This window comes from Prionailurus viverrinus, chromosome B2, assembly GCF_022837055.1.
Source record: "Prionailurus viverrinus isolate Anna chromosome B2, UM_Priviv_1.0, whole genome shotgun sequence".
Lineage (NCBI taxonomy): Eukaryota > Metazoa > Chordata > Mammalia > Carnivora > Felidae > Prionailurus > Prionailurus viverrinus.
The window spans coordinates 101,434,286-101,458,035 of record NC_062565.1 but is presented as its reverse complement, the minus strand read 5'-3'; the positions used below and the strand labels follow the sequence as shown (position 1 = coordinate 101,458,035).

General features: G+C 40.3%; 1 protein-coding gene across 2 annotated transcripts in view; it reads left to right on the top strand.

Moving 5' to 3' along the window:
- LAMA4 (laminin subunit alpha 4) overlaps nucleotides 1-23,750 on the top strand; it is a 150,913-nt gene that overhangs the window by 101,197 nt on the left and 25,966 nt on the right. For both annotated transcript variants that reach the window (XM_047859971.1, XM_047859970.1), the window contains exons 18-25: nucleotides 1,320-1,499; nucleotides 4,931-5,070; nucleotides 7,733-7,909; nucleotides 8,555-8,700; nucleotides 9,347-9,509; nucleotides 10,799-10,932; nucleotides 12,559-12,730; nucleotides 23,130-23,261. In XM_047859971.1, the coding sequence (XP_047715927.1) occupies nucleotides 1,320-1,499; nucleotides 4,931-5,070; nucleotides 7,733-7,909; nucleotides 8,555-8,700; nucleotides 9,347-9,509; nucleotides 10,799-10,932; nucleotides 12,559-12,730; nucleotides 23,130-23,261 (1,244 nt within the window). The remainder of the gene's footprint in view (nucleotides 1-1,319; nucleotides 1,500-4,930; nucleotides 5,071-7,732; nucleotides 7,910-8,554; nucleotides 8,701-9,346; nucleotides 9,510-10,798; nucleotides 10,933-12,558; nucleotides 12,731-23,129; nucleotides 23,262-23,750) is intronic.

The following is a 23,750-nucleotide window of genomic DNA, read 5'->3' as shown; positions in this document are numbered from 1 at the left end:
GTGTGTCTTAATGGGATCATGCTGCTTATACTGTTTGGTAACCTACTTTCTTGTGGACATCATTCTTCATTAATAAGCATGCCCTAATCTGATTACTGGGTTTCTCTGGCCCTAATTGTTATATGCCGTGTCATTCTTATGATACAAGTAGGGAGACCAACAAGCCAAATAGAGACACAAGAGCACTCATTTTGCCCAGTCTGGGACTACAGTGGCATCTTAAGAAGATGGGCTTGGGACCAGATGTGCCTTCCCTGGTATAGTGAAAGTTAACAGATACTGCTGGATGAGAGTGTTTTACTACATGGATCAAATCCAACTACTGTACCATAGTGCACCAAAACCCCAGCCAGGGGGGTATCTTCCATCGAGAATCCCTGTCATCAGCACCATTAGAGCTATGACATACTAGCCACTGGGCTGTGTTTTATGTACATTCTGTCATGTGGGAAAATATCACCAATGCCTTCAGATGAATGTGAACCCTGAGGCTTGTCAAGGTTTGGGAACCTGCTCCAAAAGGCACAGCTCCAAAAGGAAGCAGACCCAGGATTCAAAGCTACATCCGTCAGAGTTCAGATCATGTGAGGTCGAATTAAATATTTCTCCACTTAAACAAAAAGAAAGCCTCAACCTCACCTGAGTGATTTTGATTACAAAAGTAATACATGATTATTATAGAAAAATGAGAAGATACAGATAAGAAAAAAAGCACAAAAGAAGAGAAACCTTTTATAATCTCGTTACCTAGGAAAAAACACTTTGCTGTAAACTTACATTATTTTTATTTTAAATATATAACTTTAATGAAAATAGAATGCCACTCTATATACTATTTGGAAACTTGCTTTTATTATTTAAAAATAAGTTTCCTTACTAATTTACTTCTGTACTAGAGCATCATTTTTATGGTAAAAGGTGCTCCACACAGAAGAAAGTGATATTTACAATGCATTTCAGACATAAACATATTATGACTTAAAATCTCATATGTGTTTTCTGTGGCTTTCTCACAATGCCTCTAACCTGAAGAGATACTAATTACTTTTTTTAATCTACTTCTAATTTGAAAATGTTTTCAGTGAGCTACATGATTTTAATAAGACTCTAGAGTCTTTCAAGCTCATTTTTTAATGCTACTTAACAACTTTCTTCTGCATCTAACTTACACTATAATTAACATACATTTAAAGGTCTTTGTGCAGCTTAAAAACCCAAAAGCTCAGGTCTGTTTTATCCCACTGATTAAGTGGATGGTAATGTTCCCAACCAATGTCCTGCTTCTCTGCAAAGTGAATGTCCCTGTGCTCTGTGTGAAGGTGATGCTCAGCAGCGCCTGGGTCAATCAAGGCTGATCACGGAGGAAGCTAACAAGACCACAGTGGAAGTCCAGCAGGCAGCCGCCCCGATGGCTCACAATCTGACCAGCTGGTCGCAAAATCTGCAGAATTTTGACTCTTCTGCTTACAACACTGCAGTGGCCTCTGCCAGAGATGCAGGTATCGTGGTTTGCATCCAGTTGAGGAACTGGCCATTAAGTGCAACACATCCGTTCGTTAAGAAGGCAGTTTGCTTCATTTGGGTTTTAGATTGGAATATTGTAGAAGTTAGCTTAGGAAAAAAGAAAAACTTTTGCTCAGTTCATCTATCAATATATGTATGTGTGTGTGCATAGGAGATATATATATTTCACACAAATAGACACTAGATAGATGGGTTAGGAATCATTTTTTTTCCGAATGAAGTAATGGCAGCACTGATATTTATCAATGTAAGTTTGATCCTTTGGGGAAGAACGTCAATCACAAAATACTGGTTTGCATTTTAGAAAAATATTTACTAAACCGCCTTGCTTTTTCCTTACCTGAGTAAAGCAGGTTATTACCAACAAGTACTGACTATGGCAAAACATAACGGAAGGTTCCCATTAAGAAGAACCATTTGGGGGCGCCTGGGTGGCTCAGTGGGTTGAGTGTCTCAGATTTCAGCTCAGGTCAACAGTTCTTGAGTTTGGAGCCCGAGGCAGGCTCTGTGCTGACAGCTCAGAGCCTGGAGCCTGCTTCGGATTCTGTGTCTCTCTCTGTCTGCCCCTTCCCCAGCGCTCTCTCTCTCTCTCTCTCTCTCTCTCTCAAAAATAAACATAGGGGCGCCTGGGTGGCTCAGTCGGTTGAGCATCTGACTCCGGCTCAGGTCACGATCTCGCAGTTCATGAGTTCGAGCCCTGCATTGGGCTCTGTGCTGACAGCTCAGAGCCTGGAGCCTGCTTCAGATTCTGTGTCTCCCTCTCTCTGCCCCTTCCCCACTCATGCACTGTCTCTCTCTGTCTCTCAAAAATGAATAAACGTTAAAAAAATTTTTTTAATAAATAAACATTAAGAAGAACCATCTGTTAGCCAGCTTGAATACAGATTTATAGCAATGATAATGAAATATTCTGATATCTCCCTAATTTGTTTAGTTACACATAGATTAAAATCACATATTACTACATTTATTCTATCTCTTCTGCCTCTTAAATATCAATGTCTTTGTCATGACTAGAACTTTCGGTTCCCCACAGCATGGCTTTGCAGAACATAATACCTTCACTTCCATCTGAGTTAAGAAACAACTTTACTAATCCACATATGAGCCGCCTGTCACTAGAAATTTTATTCCGGGTCACAAATATCCATTCCCATAACAGGAAGATAACTCTTTTATGTTCATCTTTTAAGTATATATCTGTGAATTTCTCCATGGAACCCCTCACTTAATTACTTTTAGAACTTGATCGCTAAAAGATTTGCCTACATGACATCCAACATTTGCATTTATAAAGATAGGGCCAAAGGAATATTTACTAAATCTGTGTTAAGTTTTTTTCCTCCTTCTTCAGTCCAATCCATGATTCCAGTAATCCAGAACTAGCATTAACTGAAATTGTTTCAGGCCTCCGTGTTTTCCTCAAACAGCATCTTGTGGTTCAAAGCAAAGTAAATGAAAGAGCATACCACAGTATAAGAGACCTTATAAAGGCTCTAATAAAAGGTGACTCCCTTTCTCTGACAAAATTGAGGACAGGGAAACCCTGTTTTACGTACATTTCCATACTCAAAATTTAATGTACTACAATAAATATACTTTATTACCTGTAATTTTTAAAGACTATTATACCATAAAATGGCTATTGTAGTCAGTAATCCAAACAACAAATATTTACCTCTGTATCAATCAATACGATAACAGAAGTAAATTGCTATTATTTTACTTAATATGATAAAGATATTAATTGATATCATATTAATTATTGATTAATTGATTAATTATTATCATATTGATAATATGATATATTATTTACTTAATATGATAGAGAAGCACCTTACTTCCCAAATAGAGAAAAGAAACATCCTTGGTCCTCACTGACATATTCTCCTGAATCTGAATTTAGTTTGGTGCTAGTAAGAAGCTCACTCTTTTCCAGCTCTTAATGCTCAATGACCATGGCCCTGTTCTTAGCTGGCAAACACCCAAAAGATGTTCATTCTCTAGTACAGTGGTTCTCAAACCTTCATATGCTTCAGAATCACCTGGTCCTCACTCCCAGGGTTTCTAATTCAGCAGGTTTGCGTTGGAGCCCAAGAATTTGCGTTTCTAACAGGTTCCTTGATGATGCCGATGCTGCTGGTCTGGGGAGCCCACACTGAGAACCACTGGTCGAGTTCATGAAACCTTAGGGAAAGTTGTGTTTTAGGCTTCTCTCATCAAGCTGTATGCATATAATTTGTTCTCTTTTCGATGTGTATGTCATTCCTCAAAAAATAAATAAAGAAATAACCTACACAGTTAGTGTGATGTCCTTGTACCATCCCTCTTCTGGGCCCATAGACTCGGAAGACTCAATTTATCATTATTATTATTATTATTATTATTGATGATTAATTATTTTAACCGCTGTTTTAGTGAAATCACTATATAGAATAATCTTGCCCACCCTCACCTTGGCACGACTGCCACTTTTCTGGGTGCTACCTTGTTCCTTCCATCTAGCTCCACTTCCGCTTGGACCAGTGCGGTGGCAGTGTGATGTGTGAACAGGCATCCTGGGGGATAGCCTCTTCCACCTCCTTGTGCCCAGCGTTCCTTGTGACCTGTTGTGTCAGTTCAATTAGAAATGCAAGCAGAGGGGCCCCTGGGTGGCTCAGTCAGTTAAGTGTCCAACTCTTGATCTCATAGTTCATGGGTCCAACCCCGGCGCTGGGCTCGGGCTGGTAGCGCAGAACCTGCTTGGGATTCTCTCTCTCTCTCTCTGCCCCTCCCCTGCTCAGGTGCACACACACTCTCTCTCTCAAATAAATAAGTGAACTTAAAAAAAGAAAAAGAAGTACAAGCAGAACCTGTGCTGTATAGCGTGCTGTATAGTGAAAGGAACACCTGTATATTTGTCATGGATCCTGCCCTTTAGAAATGCACGTTATAGGGGCGCCCAGGTGGCTCAGCCGGTTAAGCGTCCGACTTCGGCTCAGGTCATGATCTCGCAGTTTGTGAGTTCGAGCCCCGCATCGGGCTCTGTGCTGACAGCTTGCTCACAGCCTGGAGCCTGCTTCAGATTCTGTCTCCCTTTCTCTCTGTCCCTCCCCTGCTCACACTCTGTCTGTCTCTCCCAAAACTAAATAAGCATTAAAAAAAAAAAAAATTAGAAATGTAAGTTATAAGTCAGCTTACTTTCCATATAATTTTTAGACCGATATGTATTATAAATGCCACGAAGTAGTAATCGCTTATGCGTTGGGCTTAACTATTCGTTTTGCAGGATTGCAAATAATTTCTTATAGTTCTAACAGAAGTAACCATGTATTTGTTGTCTCTTCACCTGATACCTTAAATATAGTTAATATTGGTTGATATAGTTGAGCTATTTCCTCAAGTGGTTAATTTTTATTAACTGCAGTAAGAAATTTGACAGAGGTTGTCCCTCAGCTCCTGGATCAGCTTCGCACCGTAGAACAGAAGCGGCCTGCAAGCAACGTGTCTGCCAGCATCCAGAGGATCCGGGAGCTTATTGCTCAGACCAGAAGCGTCGCCAGCAAGGTAACAGTGAAAGGCATCTTTGTCAGTCAGTCGGGGATAGTGAGAACATGAAACTGAACTGCCAGTCTCGAGGCAGCTTCCAGAGCCCGGAACCTTCCTACTGTATTGCCCAGCTCAGTAGTTCTAAGCTGCATCTGGATCTGTTCATTTGAATTGCATGAGGAGCTTTAAAAACTAAACCAATTCCTGGTCCCCACCTCAGAGCAATGCATCAGGCTGTCTAGAGGATGGGCTCAGCACCTGTATTTTTCAAAAACTTCCCAGTGATTCTTACGTGTAGCCAAGATTCAGGGCCACAGAGTTAACTAGTCAACAAAGCTCATAGAGCAAAAGAAATCGAGTGAAACCAACCCCAATAGAAGACTCAATGTGTTATTGTTACTATTATTAATTATTTTAACAGCTGTCTTAGTGCAATCACTGTATAGAAAAATCTTGCCCATCTACCTCTTCAAGGAATTCTCAGGTACAACACTGATGATATGAAGCCTTTACTGACCTCCCCCCACAGGCTTCCCTGGGGAATCACAGACCACATAAACTGGACAATCGCAACGAAGACCCTGCCCCGAGATGCTTGCACAGAGGCAAAGAGGCAGCATCCTAATTAGAGCTGGTGTTGGAAGGCACATGCCCTGACACGTCCATCAGCATTTTCAGTGTGGCAAGCGGGGCTTTTTTTTTTTTGGCCCTCTTTCTCATTTGTGCTTTATTAACGTATAGACCAGCATCATTTTTACAGCCAAATTATATGGTTTTATTTTCTCAATTGCGAATTGGCCTGATCAGACCATTGGCCCCTAAGTGCTGACAGAAAGGAGTACTGGAAATCAATTATTTTGTAATAGAGGAGATTAGTATTGGTCAATATATCCAACTTTTGAATGATATATGATAATTGGTCCCACCCCACAAATCGCCTTTTTTAGGTTCCTTGGAGAACCTTTGAAGAAAAGGTGATGGTGAAGAAATGGCATTTCCAAAGCTAGGTTTCTGTGATGGCTTTCTGGTAATTTTGTTTAAATGGGGAAGAAGCTGGGGGCCTTAATCATCTAAAACCTTTCTTCTTTTTTTTTTTTTTTTATAAATTTTTTTTTCAACGTTTATTTATTTTTGGGACAGAGAGAGACAGAGCATGAACGGGGGAGGGGCAGAGAGAGAGGGAGACACAGAATTGGAAACAGGCTCCAGGCTCTGAGCCATCAGCCCAGAGCCCGATGCGGGGCTCGAACTCACGGACCGCGAGATCGTGACCTGGCTGAAGTCGGGCGCTTAACCGACTGCGCCACCCAGGCGCCCCTAAAACCATTTTCTAAAGAGGCTTGGCAATGCCTTGGGGAGCCCAGTTGGCTCTTCAAAGTGAGACAATTTCTGTGCAGACGTATTTCCTTCTCAGACTCAATTTTTACAAAAAAAATTTTTAATCCCATAAACTGATTGTTTATCAAGATGATTGATTGGTATTCAACTAGCAACATAGGACAGCTGTACTGCAAGCACTTGGGAATATCATCTTGAACTTACTGAACATCAGTATTAACCAAATCAATATTAAATAATGGATATAAATACATCTAATTATTCAGAAATGTTTGTATGACATGGTTATAAAAAGTCCATCCACTTCTGAATACTCAGAAAATCACCCTGAACCAGTTCAGCTTTTCCTATTGGGCCTCTCCGTAGATTTCATCTACTGAATTACGCTTTGTTGTGATGCCTTTCTGAGGATCGTTATAAGAAATATCTTAACGAACTCATCATTACAGGAATGATAATGATAGAGCTGGGAGCTCAAAGTACTTTAGAGATATTATCTTATTTCATTCAGCAAAACTTTTGTCCTCACTTTACAGTTGAAGAGACTGCAGGTTAAGTGACTTGCTCGTGATTACATAGCTAGTAAGTGGCAGAGCCAGGTTTCAAGATCCCATTTAAGACTTCAAATCTGGGGGCGCCTGGGTGGCTCAGTCGGTTAAGCGTCCGACTTTGGCTCAGGTCACAATCTCGCAATCCGTGAGTTCGAGCCCCGTGTCGGGCTCTGTGCTGACTGCTCAGAGCCTGGAGCCTGTTTCAGATTCTGTGTGTCCCTCTCTCTCTGACCCTCCTTCATGCTCTCTCTCTGTCTCAAAAATAAATAAACGTTAAAAAAAATTTTTTAAAAAAAAGAGACTTCATATCTGGGTGTAGACCCCTCCCAACTGTCCAGATGTGATCAAGTATGTTCCTCTTATGAAGCCCCTGAGGAGAAAGTCTTAGCCATGTTGGTACCCAAGATTAATTATACTTCTCCTGATCAATTAATTGTTAATGTTATGGGCCTTGCGAACAGCATAACTGACCAGGTATCCCATCAAGCTCTTTAGTTCACCCCAACCAAGTATGTAGTTCATTGTGGAAGTCGTATTTATTCTCGCCTTGGATCTGCTTTGTCACTTTCTTTGGCTCCCTTCCCTTCACCCCACTTTAAATTTAAACAACTATATTATAATCTGCCTCAACTCCTTTCTCCCACAAGGTGAGGACATAAGGGAACAAGGGCCAGGAGGGGAGTAGGGCTCAGAGAGCCCATAGGAGCTGAGGGGAGCCTGTTGGGAACCATGAGAGAGAGCTATGCCTATTTCTGCGGGGTATTTTTAACAGAATAATTGTGTAACTCCAGATCCAAGTCTCCATGATGTTCGATGGCCAGTCAGCAGTGGAGGTACACCCCAAAACCAGTATGGATGACTTAAAGACCTTCACGTCCCTGAGCCTGTACATGAAGCCTCCTCCCGTGAAGCAGCCAGAACTGGCGGGGGCTGCAGACCGGTTTATCCTGTACCTCGGAAGCAAACACGTAAGAGCATGACATCTTAAAAGAGAGAACACAGTTAAAAGGAAAGATAGGTGCTCTTCTCTTGCCTTCAAACCAAAACTACTATGCAAACAAATAGAATTCCCATTCTGGTGACTCACAAAGTAGAGATCACTCTAATGCCAAGACTCGAGTATTGATTGAAAGACAAGGAATTCCTTCCCTCTGTGGGATATTTCAGGGGCTGCTTCATTACCAGCTCCACACTGCTAACTGAACGTAGCATTTCAAAGACTTTCCCAACACAGAGGCCTGCCGTGTTTGATGCTGCACCTGCTCGAAGATGAACAGCAATAGGTATTGGCAGGCTGCGTTTTGTCCCTGGGTTAACCAGACACAATTAGCACACTCCCGGAAGGCATCAAATATCCACAGGCCTACAGTTGCCTGCTTGCCTGTCCAGGATGCCCTCGGACAAACACAGGGGGGCAGCAGACTCATGTAGCCACAGGAGGCTGGAAAGGAAGAGGCACCAGCCAACCTAGCAGCAACCTTGTAATAACTCAGGCCAGACGTGCCTTGTATACAGCCAAGCATTTGAACTGCTGACTGTCCTTTAAAGAAATGAAAACAAAATATGATATTCCTTCATACGAATTTTACTTACGTGACTTCTTGATGTTGCAGGCCAAAAAAGAATACATGGGTCTTGCAATCAAAAATGATAACCTGGTGTACATTTACAATTTGGGAACTAAGGATGTGGAGATTCCCCTGGACTCCAAACCCGTCAGTTCCTGGCCTGCTTACTTCAGCATTGTCAAGATTGAAAGGTAAAGTGAAGCCACAGCCCAGGGCTTACATGCAAATTTCATTAAGAAATCTACCGAAAGTTGGGGCGCCTGGGTGGCACAGTCGGTTAAGCGTCCGACTTCAGCCAGGTCACGATCTTGCGGTCCGTGAGTTTGAGCCCCGCGTCAGGCTCTGGGCTGATGGCTCAGAGCCTGGAGCCTGTTTCCGATTCTGTGTCTCCCTCTCTCTCTGCCCCTCCCCCATTCATGCTCTGTCTCTCTCTGTCCCAAAAATAAATAAACGTTGAAAAAAAAAATTAAAAAAAAAAAAAAAAAGAAATCTACCGAACGTGCACGAACACAGTCTTCCTGTCGATGTTTAAATAGCACTTTCTTCCCTCTATTGTTGCTTCTCTTTTTTTACATTATTCCTTTATTCCCTCCTAAATACTTTAGTGGAAAACAAAAGATTAGGGAAAAAATAGTCATTGTTTCTAAATAGCAATCAATATTAGAAGTTTTTGTCTTTTTTCCTCTTTCTATTGTTTGTTGACATTCTGTAAATGCATATGCATGTGACAAAATCAAATCACCAATTCTGCGATGAGGGAACATTAGCATTTTGATATTCAAAAAAACATATTTTCTACAAACGATCTGGCCAATAAAATGTGAAATTCTTTTACAGGGTAGGAAAACACGGAAAGGTGTTTTTAACAGTCCCAAGTCTAAGTAGCACTGCAGAGGAAAAGTTTATTAAAAAGGGAGAATTCGCAGGAGATGACTCCTTGCTGGATCTGGACCCCGAGGACACCGTGTTTTATGTTGGTGGAGTGCCTCCAAACTTCAAGGTAAGCTATCCAGCTATATTTGGAGTTATTAACAATCTATAATGATTGTTTTTAAAAATTCGTAAAGTGGGGGTAGGCTGGAAATCTTGATACTTCTTTTTTTTTTTTTTTTGATGTTTCAAGTTTTTGCTTAAATTCTAGTTAACATATAGTGTAATATTAGTCTCAGGAGTAGAAGTCAGTGATTCATCCCTTACGTATAACACCCAGTGCTCCTCCCAGCAAGTGCCCTCCTTAATACCCATCATCCGTCTAGCCCACCCCCCCGACCTGGAAGTCTTGATATTTTAAGAAAGAACTTAGCTCAATGGGTGGTAAAATTCTGATCTAGAAATTTGTTATATAAATCTGGTCTCTACTACCCATATTTTCATAGCGTCAAATCCTTTCAAACTATAGATAGCTAACATTCATTTCATTCTGATAACAGACGTATATGATTAATATTACCCCCACCCACTACTACAGAGTGTGTGTACCTTGTGGATTTGTACCTAGCCTTCAGGTTCACAGATCACAGGTTCAACTCAGTTATCTCAACAAATAGAGACATGAAATAAAATGCTTGAGATGAGGGAAGGGATGGAACTAGGGGGGCAGGAGATATGAGATCTGGCGAAGGGAAGAAAAATCAAAGGCCCAGCCAGATAGGGAGTTGATGTAGGATTTCAATTCCAGGGCTACGACATACTGGTTATAGACACATTACCGAACATCTGCAAGAATTACTTTCCTTCTGTTTGTATCAGAACAGGAATATCTACCTCACAGAGCTGCTGTAAGAATTGATTTTGGTCATGAATTCACTGCTCAGTGTGTGACTGATACGTAGTATATACTCAGCAAATCCCATCCTCTCTGTTAAAATATGCACAGCTGAGGGGTCCTGGGTGGCTCAGTCGGTTGAGCGTCCAATTTCAGCTTAGGTCGTGATCTCACGGTTCGTGGGTTCGAACCCCTTGTCAGGCTCTGTGCTGACAGCTCAGAGCCTGGAGCCTGCTTCAGATTCCGTGTCTCCCTCTCTCTCTGTCCCTCCCCCGCTCACTCTCTGTCTCTCTCTGTCTCTCAAAAATGAATAAACATTAAAAAAATTAAAATGAAAAAAATAAAAAAGATATGCACAACTGAAAAATCACTGTTTATCTAAATTATTGGCACAGAGTAGACACGGGTACGGAAAGATATTTTATCAATGGGTTGTTCCCCTTGACCTCCTGTTTCATTACCTGTTCTGTATCGTCTGCGTGACATATGATCACAGGGTAGTTGATTTGCTTTGTCTTGCACAGCTCCCTGCAAGCTTAAACCTGCCTGGCTTCGTCGGCTGCCTGGAATTGGCCACTTTGAATAATGATGTGATCAGCTTGTACAACTTCAAGCGCATCTATAACATGGATCCCTCCAAGTCAGTGCCCTGTGCCAGGTAAGAAAGTGTTAAGTGTACTAAAGCCTTTGATGGCCACGTGAGGGCAGCAAGTGAGACAAACATGGAACAATATCCAGGTTCTCAATGTTTTCTTTGGGGAAACTAGTTTTGAAACTGCAGAATAGTCATGCCCGCAAAAATCATTTCAGTTCTTCCCTACCACCGAGGAGCATGCGCAATTATGAAAAGTCTTAAACAATTTGTTTGCAGCTTTGATTTAGGATTCCAGAGACTGGAGTTTCACCAGAAACTCCTGTTGTCTTAGCACATAGGGTGGAAAAGAAATCCATTGAAAACAATTCATGTAGGATAAAGATGTGATATATATTCATCTATAGATGTGTATATAATGGAATATGATCCAGCCATAAAAAAGAATGAGATCTTAACATTTGCCACAAAGTGGATGGAGCTAGAGTATATTAATTCTAAGCAAAATGAGGAGCACCTGGGTGGCTCAGTGGATTAAGCATCCAACTGGTGATTTAGCCTCAGGTCATGATCTCAGGGTTCATGAGACTGAGCCCTGCATCAGGCTCTGCACTGATAGGCTCTCTTCCTCTCTCTGCCCCTCCCCCACTCACACACTCTCTTCTCTCTCTCTCTCTCTCTCTCTCTCTCTCTCTCTCTCAAAATAAATGAACTTAAAAAAGAAAGAAAGAAAACAGGTGAGCATAGGGGAATGGAAAGAAAAATAAAATAAGCTAAAAACGGAAAGGGAGGCAAACCAGAAAACAGACTCTTAACTATAGAGAACAAATTGAGGGGTGCTGGAGGATAGTGGGTGGGGGGGATGGGCTAAATGGGTGTTGGGCATTAAGGAGGGTACTTGTGATGAGCACTGGGTGTTACGTGTAAGTGATGAATCACTAAATTCTACTCCTGAAGCTCAAAATATAAAAAAAAATAAAATGATTCATTTAACTTACCTATAAATACTTCTCTATGTCTCCCATGCAAACGTCAGGACTTCATTTATTTTTTTCAAGTTTTTTACTTAAATTCCAGTTAGTTAACATACACTGTAATATCAGTCTCAGGTGTAGAATTTAGTGATTCATCACTCACATACAACATCAAGCACTCATCACAGTAAGTGCCCTCCTTAATCCCTATCATGCCCCATTTAACCCATCCCCCTGCCCACCTCCCCTCCAGCAATGCTCAGTTTTTTCTCTATAGTTTTTTTTTTAATTTTTTTTAACGTTTATTTATTTTTGAGACAGAGAGAGACAGAGCATGAACGGGGGAGGATCAGAGAGAGAGGGAGACACAGAATCTGAAACAGGCTCCAGGCTCTGAGCGGTCAGCACAGAGCCCGACGCGGGGCTCGAGCTCCTGGACCGCGAGATCATGACCTGAGCCGAAGTCGGCCGCTTAACCGACTGAGCCACCCAGCCGCCCCTGTTCTCTATAGTTAAGAGTCTCTTTTCTGGCTTGCTTCTCTCTTTCTCCCCTGCCCTCCTCCCCCCGCCCATGTTCATCTGTTTTATGTCTTAAATTCCACATTTTTAAATACTGTAAGATCCATGGAAGATGTCATGACAATGGGTTCAAAGGGCCACACCTGAAAAGCGTAATACAAATGGTCGTATTCCTCTGATCCTTGCATTTTTATTTCAGAGATAAACTGGCCTTCACTCAGAGTCGGGCTGCCAGCTATTTCTTCGATGGCTCCAGTTATGCAGTGGTGAGGGATATCACAAGGAGAGGGAAGTTCGGTCAGGTGACTCGCTTTGACATAGAAGTTCGAACGCCAGCTGACAACGGCCTCGTGCTCCTGATGGTCAATGGGGTGAGAAAAATAAAAGTCCTTTATCTTCTCCTTTATTGCCTTTACTTTCTGCTCTGTATATTCCTAGGAACCTGCCCAGGTTGAGTGTGTCATGCCACCAAGCTGAAGGTTTAGTTTAGAAAGCAAAATTGGATTTCTTTTTCTTTAGGGAAGTGATGCCAGAAGTAAGTAAAAGCAGTCCTGAGATGCATTTCCATGCACTACATTTTGGGTTGTATATTAAATATAGCCCCCTTTAATAAACTGGGGGATTTTGCAGAAAATCAGCACCAAGATCTAGGTGAATAGTGTGTCTGCAGAAGTTTAGCACTGACTTTACATTATATGCCTTAATCAATAAAAGTAAATAAATAAAATTGCATGCTTACTATAAATATATAGCTTTTCTTTATTAACAATATACATGAAAGTATGTAATGATGTATGTTATTAATGATTATTATTAATAATAATCCATATTATTGTGGATATATATTCAAAATGAGGAATAAATACAATTTATATAAAGATAAAATAGTGAATGAAAATAAACACAATTTTAAAATAAAAATGAAATAAAATAAAATTGTGTTCTGTTTGTTAACGATACAAATATTATTGTTAATGGCAGTGTTAATAAAAACAATATAATTAGATATGCTTATGTATTTTTGAAAGTCTCATTAATTCTTTGAGATAGAGTGACTCAAAAGTCTTGTCCTAAGTCCAATTTATTTCAATACTACGTTTAATTGGATGTCGAAACTGAACGAGATACCTCAAAAATAAAAATATGTGTATCATTGGCTATGCTTACTAAATCATGATACCATTTTTTCAATATCCTTCACTAATTGGCAAAAGCTGTCTTTGAATTTGGCTGGTACATTTCCATCTTTCCTGATGCCAATTCTTGCTAGCTAATCAGATCTTGCATCATTTTGTAAACTCAAACCAAAGAGTTTAAGACTATTAAAATCTTTAATTGAAAGATTTGTAAACAAGTTAGAAATTTCTTTCTAAAACTATTTTAATAGTGCAGATATGAGAGTTTTTATAGGTGGTACACATATTGTTTTCATGAACAAATTCACTTAACAGAAAACTTGGGGGGCACCTGGGCGGTTCAGTCAATTAAACGTCCAGTTCTTGATTTTGGCTCAGTCATGATCTCACAGTTTATGAGATCGAGCTCCTCATCAGGCTCCAAGCTGACAGCATGGAGCCTGCTTGATATTCTCTCTTGCTCTCTCTCTCTCTCTCTCTCTCTCTCTGCCCCTTCCTCACTCGCACTCTCTCACTCTCTCTCAAAATAAACAAATAAACTTAAAAAAATAGAAAAATTTCCAAATATGTTTTTTAAAAATCATCTCTCCAGAGTGCAACTTTCTTCAAAAATGTTACTTTCTCTTCAGAAATCTGTTGCATTCCTATACACTAACGGTGAAGCAGCAGAAAGAGAAATTAAGAAAACAATCTCATTTACAATTGAATCAAAAATAATAAAATATCTAGGAATAAACTTGACCAAAGAGGTGAACAACCTGTGCTCTAAAAACTGTAAAACATTTATGAAAGAAATTGAAGACAACACAATGAAATGGGAAGACATTCCATGCTCCTGGATAGGAAGAACAAATATTGTTAAACTGTCTATACTGCTCAAAGCAATCTACATATTTAATGTAATCCCTAGCAAAATACCGACAGCATTTTTCACAGAACTAGAACAAACAATCCTAATATTTGTATGGAACCAGAAAATACCCTGAATAGCCAAAGCAATCTTGAAAAGGCGAAGCGAACCTGGAGGCATCACAATTCCAGACTTCAAGTTATATTACAAAGCTGCATTGATCAAGATAGTATCCCACGATTATATGGTCAATCAATCTCAACAAAGGAGAAATGAATATACAATGAGAATAAGACAGTCTCTCCAACAAATGATGTTGGGGAAACTGGACAGCTACATGCAAAAGAATGAAACTGGACCACTTTCTTTCACCATACACAAAAATAAACTCAAATTGGATTAATGACCTAAATGTGAGACCTGAAACCATAAAAATTCGAGAAGATAGCAAAAGTGGTAATGTCTATGACATCCTCCATAGCAACATTTTTCTAGATGTGTTTTGTTTCCTGAGGCAAGGGAAATAAAAGCAAAAATAAACATTGGGACTACATTAACATAAAAAGCTTCTGCACAACAAAGGAAAAAATCAATAAAACTAAAAGGCAACCTATGGCATGGGAGAAGATATTTGCAAATGACAGATCTTATAAAGGGTTAGTATCCAAAATATGTAAAGAACTGATACAACTCAACACCTGAAAAACAAGTAATCTAATTAAAAAACAGGCAGAAGACACGAATAGACATTTCTCCAAAGATGACATCCAGATGGCCAAAAAACACATGAAAAGATGCTCAATGTCACTCATCATCAGGGAAGTGCAAACCAAAACTACAGTGAGAAAAAAAAAACTACAAAATATCACCTCCCACCCATCAGAATGACTAAAATTAAAAACACAAGAAACAATAAGTGTTGGCAAAGATGTGGAGAAAAAGGAATCCTATTGGTGGGAATGCAAGCTGGTGCAACCACTGTGGAAAACAGTATGGAGGTTCCTCAAAAAAATTAAAAATAGAACTACCCTATGATCCAGTAATCACACTACTGGGTATTTACCCAAAAAATACAAAAACATGAATTCAAAGAGATATATGCACCCCTATGTTTATGGTAGCATTATTTACAATAGCCAGATTATGGAAGTGGTCCAAGTGTCCATCGAGAGGTGCATGGATAAAGATGTGGTTTATATATACAATGGAATAAAATTCAACCTTAAAAAAGAATGAAGGCTTGTCATTTGCAGCGACATGGATGGAGCTAGAGAGTATAATGCTAAGCAAAATAAGTTAGAGAAAGATACCATAAGATCTCATTCTTATGTGGAATTTAAGAAATAAAACAAATGAGCAAAGGAAAAGAGAGAGAGAGACAGAGAGAGAGAGAAACCAGGAAACAGACTCTTAACTATAAAGAACAGAGAGGAGGTGGGTGGCAGGATGGGTGATGAGGATCAAGGAGAGCACTTGTTGTGATGAGCACCAAGTGATGTATAGAATTGTTGAATCACTATATTGTATACCTGAAACAATATAATACTGTTTGTTAACTACCCTGGAATTAAAATAAAAACTTCATAAATAACAAACATTTCCAAAAGCCACATTCTCATGCATTGTTATAATATTCCTCCCTTGAAATTACAGATAAAGTATTTTTTAAGTAACTAGTAAATTTCATACCACTGAAAGACATTTGTCATCAGAAATGAAGGTCAACACATTTAGAATAATTCATTTTATAAAGAAAATGATTTGCAAGAAGTAATCTGCAAACATCTGTGTCTCAAAAATATTTTCACATCACTGCATCCCCATAAAAAACCATTGTGGTTATTCTATTATTTAAGTCTTCTCACATGTAAATCCATGTACCAAGGCACACATAACCTGCAATAAACTGCAATAGGCTAAAAGCAAAGAAATGGGTGAGGGGCCACCGCCAGCCTTCAAGTGTAAATCTCTACTCTCAAAGCCTCACATACCCTGTGAAGTCCATGAAAATCTGTCCAAAGGACAAAATGAAGGTCCAGATCGATCCATGTATTAAATACTAAAAGTTAATTTTTTCCCTCTATTTTAGAGTTTAAAATGAGCATAAACGGAATTTGAAATATTTTCTTTCTTTCCCCCAATGGATTGTTTTCCACATCCCAGAAGTATACAAACCCCACTCAGGAGATCACTTTCTGACAAATAGACACTTTACCATAATACCTTAATTTTCAAATCCATTCAATTCTTCTGTATATAAGCTTCCAAAACAAGAAAGCCTGACCAGTAAATTATGAGTGTTACAGAATTATTTTTAGGGTCCAAGTGCGTAATAATTTCATATTTGTTTACATAAATCCAATGTTTCCAAATAATACAGAAATGTCCTTCTTTTTCTTATATCTGTATTTGCTGACAGTTTTTTAAGATTTTTTTACAGCAAACCTTGGGATTATTTTTCAGTATTACCAATTTTTCTCTTAAAATGCAATGCAATTACATTTGCTGGCCTGTGTTTTTTTTTTTTTTTTTTTTTTTTATGAAATTTATTGACAAATTGGTTTCCATACAACACCCAGTGCTCATCCCAAAAGGTGCCCTCCTCAATACCCATCACCCACCCTCTCCTCCCTCCCACCCCCCATCAACCCTCAGTTTGTTCTCAGTTTTTAAGTCTCTTATGCTTTGGCTCTCTCCCATTCTAACCTCTTTTTTTTTTTTTTTCCTTCCCCTCCCCCATGGGTTCCTGTGAAGTTTCTCAGGATCCACATAAGAGTGAAACCGTATGGTATCTGTCTTTCTCTGTATGGCTTATTTCACTTAGCATCACACTCTCCAGTTCCATCCACGTTGCTACGAAAGGCCATATTTCATTTTTTCTCATTGCCACGTAATATTCCATTGTGTATATAAACCACAATTTCTTTATCCATTCATCAGTTGATGGACATTTAGGCTCTTTCCATAATTTGGCTATTGTTGAGAGTGCTGCTATGAACATTGGGGTACACGTGGCCCTATGCATCAGTGCTCCTGTATCCCTTGGATAAATTCCTAGCAGTGCTATTGCTGGGTCATAGGGTAGGTCTATTTTTAATTTTTTGAGGAACCTCCACACTGCTTTCCAGAGCGGCTGCACCAATTTGCATTCCCACCAACAGTGCAAGAGGGTTCCCGTTTCTCCACATCCTCTCCAGCATCTATAGTCTCCGGATTTGTTCATTTTGGCCACTCTGACTGGCGTGAGGTGATACCTGAGTGTGGTTTTGATTTGTATTTCCCTGATAAGGAGCGACGCTGAACATCTTTTCATGTGCCTGTTGGCCATCTGGATGTCTTCTTTAGAGAAGTGTCTATTCATGTTTTCTGCCCATTTCTTCACTGGGTTATTTGTTTTTCGGGTGTGGAGTTTGGTGAGCTCTTTATAGATTTTGGATACTAGCCCTTTGTCCGATATGTCATTTGCGAATATCTTTTCCCATTCCGTTGGTTGCCTTTTAGTTTTGTTGGTTGTTTCCTTGGCTGTGCAGAAGCTTTTTATCTCCATAAGGTCCCAGTAATTCACTTTTGCTTTTAATTCCCTTGCCTTTGGGGATGTGTCGAGTAAGAGATTGCTACGGCTGAGGTCAGAGAGGTCTTTTCCTGCTTTCTCCTCTAAGGTTTTGATGGTTTCCTGTCTCACATTTAGGTCCTTTATCCATTTTGAGTTTATTTTTGTGAATGGTGTGAGAAAGTGGTCTAGTTTCAACCTTCTGCATGTTGCTGTCCAGTTCTCCCAGCACCATTTGTTAAAGAGGCTGTCTTTTTTCCATTGGATGTTCTTTCCTGCTTTGTCAAAGATGAGTTGGCCATACGTTTGTGGGTCTAGTTCTGGGGTTTCTATTCTATTCCATTGGTCTATGTGTCTGTTTTGGTGCCAATACCATGCTGTCTTGATGATGACAGCTTTGTAGTAGAGGCTAAAGTCTGGGATTGTGATGCCTCCTGCTTTGGTCTTCTTCTTCAAAATTCCTTTGGCTATTCGGGGCCTTTTGTGGTTCCATATGAATTTTAGGATTGCTTGTTCTAGTTTCGAGAAGAATGCTGGTGCAATTTTGATTGGGATTGCATTGAATGTGTAGATAGCTTTGGGTAGTATTGACATTTTGACAATATTTATTTTTCCAATCCATGAGCAGGGAATGTCTTTCCATTTCTTTAAATCTTCTTCAATTTCCTTCATAAGCTTTCTATAATTTTCAGCATACAGATCCTTTACATCTTTGGTTAGATTTATTCCTAGGTATTTTATGCTTCTTGGTGCAATTGTGAATGGGATCAGTTTCTTTATTTGTCTTTCTGTTGCTTCATTGTTAGTGTATAAGAATGCAACTGATTTCTGTACATTGATTTTGTATCCTGCAACTTTGCTGAATTCCTGTATCAGTTCTAGCAGACTTTTGGTGGAGTCTATCGGATTTTCCATGTATAATATCATGTCATCTGCAAAAAGCGAAAGCTTGACTTCATCTTTGCCAATTTTGATGCCTTTGATTTCCTTTTGTTGTCTGATTGCTGATGCTAGAACTTCCAGCACTATGTTAAACAGCAGCGGTGAGAGTGGGCATCCTTGTCGTGTTCCTGATCTCAGGGAAAAAGCTTTCAGTTTTTCCCCGTTGAGGATGATGCTAGCTGTGGGCTTTTCATAAATGGCTTTTATGATCTTTAAGTATGTTCCTTCTATCCCGACTTTCTCAAGGGTTTTTATTAAGAAAGGGTGCTGGATTTTGTCGAAGGCCTTTTCTGCATCGATTGACAGGATCATATGGTTCTTCTCTTTTTTTTTGTTAATGTGATGTATCACGTTGATTGATTTGCGAATGTTGAACCAGCCCTGCATCCCAGGAATGAATCCCACTTGATCATGGTGAATAATTCTTTTTATATGCCGTTGAATTTGATTTGCTAGTACCTTATTGAGAATTTTTGCATCCATATTCATCAGGGATATTGGCCTGTAGTTCTCTTTTTTTACTGGGTCTCTGTCTGGTTTAGGAATCAAAGTAATACTGGCTTCATAGAATGAGTCTGGAAGTTTTCCTTCCCTTTCTATTTCTTGGAATAGCTTGAGAAGGATAGGTATTATCTCTGCTTTAAACGTCTGGTAGAACTCCCCTGGGAAGCCATCTGGTCCTGGACTCTTATTTGTTGGGAGATTTTTGATAACCGATTCAATTTCTTCGCTGGTTATGGGTCTGTTCAAGCTTTCTATTTCCTCCTGATTGAGTTTTGGAAGACTGTGGTTGTTCAGGAATTTGTCCATTTCTTCCAGGTTGTCCAGTTTGTTGGCATATAGTTTTTCATAGTATTCCCTGATAATTGTTTGTATCTCTGAGGGATTGGTTGTAATAATTCCATTTTCATTCATGATTTTATCTATTTGGGTCATCTCCCTTTTCTTTTTGAGAAGCCTGGCTAGAGGTTTGTCAATTTTGTTTATTTTTTCAAAAAACCAACTCTTGGTTTCGTTGATCTGCTCTACAGTTTTTTTAGTTTCTATATTGTTTATTTCTGCCCTGATCTTTATTATTTCTCTTCTTCTGCTGGGCTTAGGCTGCCTTTGCTGTTCTGCTTCTAATTCCTTTAGGTGTGCTGTTAGATTTTGTATTTGGGATTTTTCTTGTTTCTTGAGATAGGCCTGGATTGCAATGTATTTTCCTCTCAGGACTGCCTTTGCTGCGTCCCAAAGCGTTTGGATTGTTGTATTTTCATTTTCATTTGTTTCCATATATTTTTTAATTTCTTCTCTAATTGCCTGGTTGACCCACTCATTCGTTAGTAGGGTGTTCTTTAACCTCCATGCTTTTGGAGGTTTTCCAGACTTTTTTCTGTGGTTGATTTCAAGCTTCATAGCATTGTGGTCTGAAAGTAAGCATGGTATAATTTCAATTCTTGTAAACTTATGAAGGGCTGTTTTGTGACCCAGTATATGATCTATCTTGGAGAATGTTCCATGTGCACTCGAGAAGAAAGTATATTCTGTTGCTTTGGGATGCAGAGTTCTAAATATATCTGTCAAGTCCATCTGATCCAATGTCTCATTCAGGGCCCTTGTTTCTTTATTGACCGTGTGTCTAGATGATCTATCCATTTCTGTAAGTGGTGTATTAAAGTCCCCTGCAATTACCACATTCTTATCAATAAGGTTGCTTATGTTTATGAGTAATTGTTTTATATATTTGGGGGCTCCGGTATTCGGTGCATAGACATTTATAATTGTTAGCTCTTCCTGATGGATAGACCCTGTAACTATTATATAATGTCCTTCTTCATCTCTCGTTACAGCCTTTAATTTAAAGTCTAGTTTGTCTGATATAAGTATGGCTACTCCAGCTTTCTTTTGGCTTCCAGTCGCATGATAAATAGTTCTCCATCCCCTCACTCTCAATCTAAAGGTGTCCTCAGGTCTAAAATGAGTCTCTTGTAGACAGCAAATAGATGGGTCTTGTTTTTTTATCCATTCTGATACCCTATGTCTTTTGGTTGGCGCATTTAATCCATTTACATTCAGTGTTATTATAGAAAGATACGGGTTTAGAGTCATTGTGATGTCTGTATGTTTTATGCTTGTAGTGATGTCTCTGGGACTTTGTCTCACAGGGTCCCCCTTAGGATCTCTTGTAGGGCTGGTTTAGTGGTGACAAATTCCTTCAGTTTTTGTTTGTTTGGGAAGACCTTTATCTCTCCTTCTATTCTAAATGACAGACTTGCTGGATAAAGGATTCTCGGCTGCATATTTTTTCTGTCTAGCACCCTGAAAATCTCGTGCCAATTCTTTCTGGCCTGCCAAGTTTCAAAAGAGAGATCAGTCACGAGTCTTATAGGTCTCCCTTTATATGTGAGGGCACGTTTACCCCTTGCTGCTTTCAGAATTTTCTCTTTATCCTTGTATTTTGCCAGTTTCACTATGATATGTCGTGCAGAAGATCGATTCAAGTTACGTCTGAAGGGAGTTCTCTGTGCCTCTTGGATTTCAATGCCTTTTTCCTTCCCCAGTTCAGGGAAGTTCTCAGCTATGATTTCTTCAAGTACCCCTTCAGCACCTTTCCCTCTCTCTTCCTCCTCTGGGATACCAATTATGCGTATATTATTTCTTTTTAGTGTATCACTTAATTCTCTAATTTTCCCCTCATACTCCTGGATTTTTTTATCTCTCTTTTTCTCAGCTTCCTCTTTTTCCATAACTTTATCTTCTAGTTCACCTATTCTCTCCTCTGCCTCTTCAAGCCGAGCTGTGGTGGTTTCCATTTTGTTATGCATTTCGTTTAAAGCGTTTTTCAGCTCCTCGTGACTGTTCCTTAGTCCCTTGATCTCTGTAGCAAGAGATTCTCTGCTGTCCTGTATACTGTTTTCAAGCCCAGCGATTAATTTTATGACTATTATTCTAAATTCACTTTCTGTTATATTATTTAAATCCTTTTTGATCAGCTCATTAGCTGTTGTTATTTCCTGGAGATTCTTCTGAGGGGAGTTCTTCCGCTTGGTCATTTTGGATAGTCCCTGGAGTGGTGTGGACCTGCAGGGCACTTCCCCTGTGCTGTAGTGTATAACTGGAGTTGGTGGGCGGGGCCGCAGTCAGACCTGATGTCTGTCCCCAGCCCACCGCTGGGGCCACGGTCAGACTGGTGTGTGCCTTCTCTTCCCCTCTCCTAGGGGCGGGATTCACTGTGGGGTGGTGTGGCTCGTCTGGGCTACTTGCACCGTGCCAGGCTTGTGATGCTGGGGATCTGGCGTATTAGCTGGGGTGGGTAGGCAAGGTGCTCGGGGGCAGGAGGGGCAGGCTTAGATCGCTTCTCCTTAGGTGATCCACTTCAGGAGGGGCCCTGTGGCAGCGGGAGGGAGTCAGATCCGCTGCCGGAGGTTTGGCTCCGCCGAAGCGCAGAGTTGGGTGTTTGCGCGGAGCGAGCAAGTTCCCCGGCAGGAACAGGTTCTCTTTGGGATTTCGGCTGGGGGATGGGCGGGGGAGATGGCGCTGGCGAGCGCCTTTGTTCCCCACCAAACTGAGCTCTGTTGTCAGGGGGCTCAGCAGCTCTCCCTCCCTTTGTCCTCCAGCCTTCCCGCTTTCCGAGCAGAGCTGTTAACTTATGACCTCCCAGACGCTAAGTCGCGCTTGTTGTGGGAACACAGTCCGTCAGGCCCCTCCGCTTTTGCCAGCCAGACTCGGTGGCTGTGCTTGGCCGGCGAGCCGCCCCTCCGCCCCGGCTCCCTCCCGCCAGTCCGTGGAGCGCGCACCGCCTCGCCGCCCTTCCTACCCTCTTCCGTGGGCCTCTCGTCTGCGTTTGGCTCCGGCGACTCCGTTCTGCTAATCCTCTGGCGGTTTTCTGGGTTATTTAGGCAGATGTAGATGGAATCTAAGTGATCAGCAGGACGTGCGGTGAGCCCAGCGTCCTCCTAAGCCGCCATCTTGCCGCCTATCCTGCTGGCCTGTTACAATTGCTGAAAGTTTCCAAGATTTTTAAAAAATCAATCAGGTAAACTTAAATTTGCATTAATCTGTAAAGCGAGTAAGAAACAGGATATGGTTGTTTCAAATTATGTATAATATTAACTCTTTAGCATATTAACATGAGACATTACTGCTGATATGGATGGAGTTGTGATTTTAATTTCATGGTACGAATGTCATTAGACTTCCTTAGTTTTCAGTTTCAATAATAAATAGTAGTGTTACTTCTCAAATTCAGCTAAATCTACACTTTCATAACAGCAGATGCCCACATCTTATTAACTTCTTTCTCTCCACAGAGTATGTTCTTCAGCTTGGAAATGCGCAACGGTTACCTACATGTGTTCTATGACTTTGGATTTAGCAACGGCCCTGTGCATCTTGAGGACACGTTGAAGAAAGCTCAAATTAATGATGCCAAATACCATGAGGTACAATCATTGCAATCTGTGTTGTTTATTTTGTTTTGTTTTGTTTGTACTTAGACCTATTGATCTAATCAGAGGATCAAATGACATAGGTGGGAAAGTAATTAAACCGAGCACCTTCACATCTAAAGTTGTTTCGTCGAAGGGCCCCAACCACACAACTCCAGGATGACATTTGCTTTAAAAGAGTGAATGTTTTTGTCATATTGATGTTTCTAATAAGAGTCACTGAAAGATTCATTTTAATTGCTTCATTGACCGAAAGGCTCTTCTTAACGTTCAGAGTCTTGATTACAATGGCACCCCCATAGAATTCTTATACCTTTGTCGAAAATGCCAGAGTGTGGAGGCAAAGGCCACTTTTAAATTTATCCTTTGAGCACTACTAAATGTAAAAAGAGTACATAGTAAGCAAATAGAGAATTTCCTTGTAAACCATTTATCCAGAACTTAGAAAACACTAACACGGATTTCCTTATAAACAGAGCCCAC